General features: G+C 43.4%; 1 protein-coding gene across 1 annotated transcript; it reads left to right on the forward strand.

Annotated features, from left to right (window-relative positions):
• Positions 1–1,652: 1,652 nt before the first annotated feature.
• Positions 1,653–2,730, forward strand: PPTG_05860 (hypothetical protein; the record flags this gene model as incomplete). Its single annotated transcript, XM_008899587.1, has 2 exons — positions 1,653–2,618; positions 2,650–2,730. 2 exons carry the CDS (start codon positions 1,653–1,655, stop codon positions 2,728–2,730), a joined length of 1,047 nt encoding a protein of 348 aa, XP_008897835.1.
• Between the last annotated feature and the right edge of the window lie 58 nt (positions 2,731–2,788).

Below are 2,788 nucleotides of genomic sequence, written 5' to 3' on the forward strand. Positions count from 1 at the left end.
AGCGCCCAATAACTACACTACGATTGTTTCAAGACCAAATGATCACCCTGGCATTAACTGATTCCAACGACGGCTTCAGGTTTAAGTAAGCCTCAGTGCTTCAATGCTCCAGTGATCTTCACTATCCGTGAGTGCCAGGGTAATCATTTGGTCCTGAAACAATTGTAGAGCTACTATTGGGGTGATTAACAACATGATTCCAACAACGGCTTCACCATTTAGTGAACATCAGGGTAATCAAATGGTCTTGAAACCATCGTAGTGTTGATATTTAGGTATTTGCCTTAGAGTTAGCAAGGGTATACTGGAAATATATTCGGATATGGACATCCCACAACGAATTAATACTGGGAATAGGTGTGATCTCCGATCGTACTTGATTTTAGTATGACCAATCATCTATTTATATTGTAAACAACCAATCGCATAAGCATTACAAAAGTGTGCTGGCAAATCGAAACCGGAAGGGTTAGATTGGCCATCTAAGCACCCAGCTCAACCGTATCGGGTCGAAGGGCAGCAAAAATATTTGTATCCTGCTATAGATTTCAAAGTGTTTCTGCGAAAACTGGCACGTTCTTCGAGCATGTAAACTGGCGCGTAAAAAAATGTTTTTCCTGCTAAATCGAAGGCGATCTAGTTCCACGGTACTGCGTAACTCGCTCGGTTTTATTTCGCTCAACATTCAACTGACATCAACATGTAAGCGGAACGTTGAGCAAAGCAGGTTGCCCAAAGCACATTTTGGAGTCGGGTTGTTCGTATCTGATGGTGCGTCCAATAACTTTGGGACTTGTGCTACATGTAAAAAAATTCTGTTGGCCTGTCGGTCTGCAAGGAGTGCGGCTAATCGGAGCCGTATTTTTCTTCTCTTTTTATATAGTTTGTTGCCATAGTAGCAGAACATGTTGATGTCCATTGGCTAGTATCGTGGTGAAGCCTGCAGAATCAAGGGTTCTACTATGAGATTCTTATGTTGCAGATTGTTCACGGATCGAAGCCACAAATGAAGCGACAACATAGATCAAATCGCGCAGTTATAGAGATATTTTCGGCTGTAGTAAAAATGTCATTGCAGCTTGCTTCTTGCCAACCATTCTACTAGTGTGGTGATCCTGCGGTGAGTACAAGTAGACCATGCCTTGTAGCCTTGTATTGATCCTTGTAAACGAACCTTGACACTTTTTTCAATAAGTGTATTCTCAGCTAATAATAAATCGAAGACGCTCTAGTATGCAGAGTATATTAACGCACGCGCCCGGCTATTATTGAATAGTAACCGACCAAACACTCAAAATTTTCAATGTTTTATTAAGTCAGAAAGAACAATCTAGATGCTTGTATGGATCTTGATATCTATATTTAGTAAATGATGTCTTTACCAGGGAGAGGCCTTTTATTCGGGCAAGTACGTTAGGTCATGATTGTCAGGGCCAGAGTAATCATTTGGTCTGTAAACAAATGCCATGGGTCTGGAAACGCTTTGAATGGATCACCGTACTGTATCTTGATTGTATTATCTGGCAGTATCACATATCCAGCACCACCAAGCAAAAAACTCAAATTCCATACGTCAGTTCGCAACTTACTTCCTATTGTGCTCTGTTCAATCAATGCATCTCAAACCTGGCTTCACAACGCCTTCGGGCTGCATGGTGCTGCTGTCCATCCTTGCCCTGCTGGCATGTGGCTCAGAGTTGGTTACGGCGTCATTAACGCCATCAACAGTTGAAGTTCGCAGAGATGAAGACTGGAGCGGCAATGTAGATAATCAAACCTACCTGAGGAACCACAAACAGAGATCGCTTGATCAAGACGATGGCGGTTTTGAGGAGAGAGCAACTAGTGCAACACTTCCCGGGGTGGAAGGTTTGGCTATCTCGCAGAAGCTGAAGAATATTGCAACAAGCATCAAAGAAAAATTCTCATCCAACAATCAAAAAGCAACCGACAAACTTTTCGCTCGTCTAAAGGTCGGGAACGTCCAGGAAAGTCTTTTTGTGAGTGCACCATATAAAAAGTGGACAGCGTCTGTGGCCAAAGCTTACAAGACGAATCCTAAAGCTGGTCGTGCAGCTGTGTTTTCTACGCTGGCAGCTCGTTACGATGATGAAGCTCTGGCCAAACTTTTAGTTGAAGCAAAGCAAGTCCGTGCAACGAGAGAGCCTGCCAGTGAATTTCAAGCCATGCAGATCGACAGCTGGGCTGCTAAGCAGAAAACGACGGATGATATATACAGTGCTTTGAAGCTGGAAGTGAACGAGAAGGATCTTCTGAAGAATCCATTGTTGGACACGTGGATCTCCTACATTCCAAAAGCGGCAAGTGAAAATCCGTACAATTTGGTGTTGCGCAAGCTTATGAACCACTATGATGACCAAGGACTGGCACAAATGCTAATTGCAGCTAAGGAAGATAGCCGTGTGGCAAGCATTGCAACAAAGGTGGAGGAGTCGTTACTAAAACGGTGGCAGAGTGATGGAAAGACGGCAGACGATGTCTTCAGGCTGCTACGGCTTAACGACGACAAAAGTGACTATATTATGAAGAACCCAGTGCTGAGTACATGGATCAGTTACGTCGACCAGCTTCACGAGAAAAACCCGTATGATGAACTGGTGCTCATGTTGACTAAAAGTTATGGTGAAGGTGGGCTTGCCGACATACTTGTTGCAACAAGAACAGATTTCACTACTCGAAGCATGGCTATTGACTTCGAGAATGCACTGATAAAAAAATGGTCGATGGAAGCAAAAACGATAGATGATGCATTTAACCTCTTAAGGCT

Source organism: Phytophthora parasitica (assembly GCF_000247585.1).
Source record: "Phytophthora parasitica INRA-310 unplaced genomic scaffold supercont2.8, whole genome shotgun sequence".
NCBI classification, from domain to species: domain Eukaryota; phylum Oomycota; class Peronosporomycetes; order Peronosporales; family Peronosporaceae; genus Phytophthora; species Phytophthora nicotianae.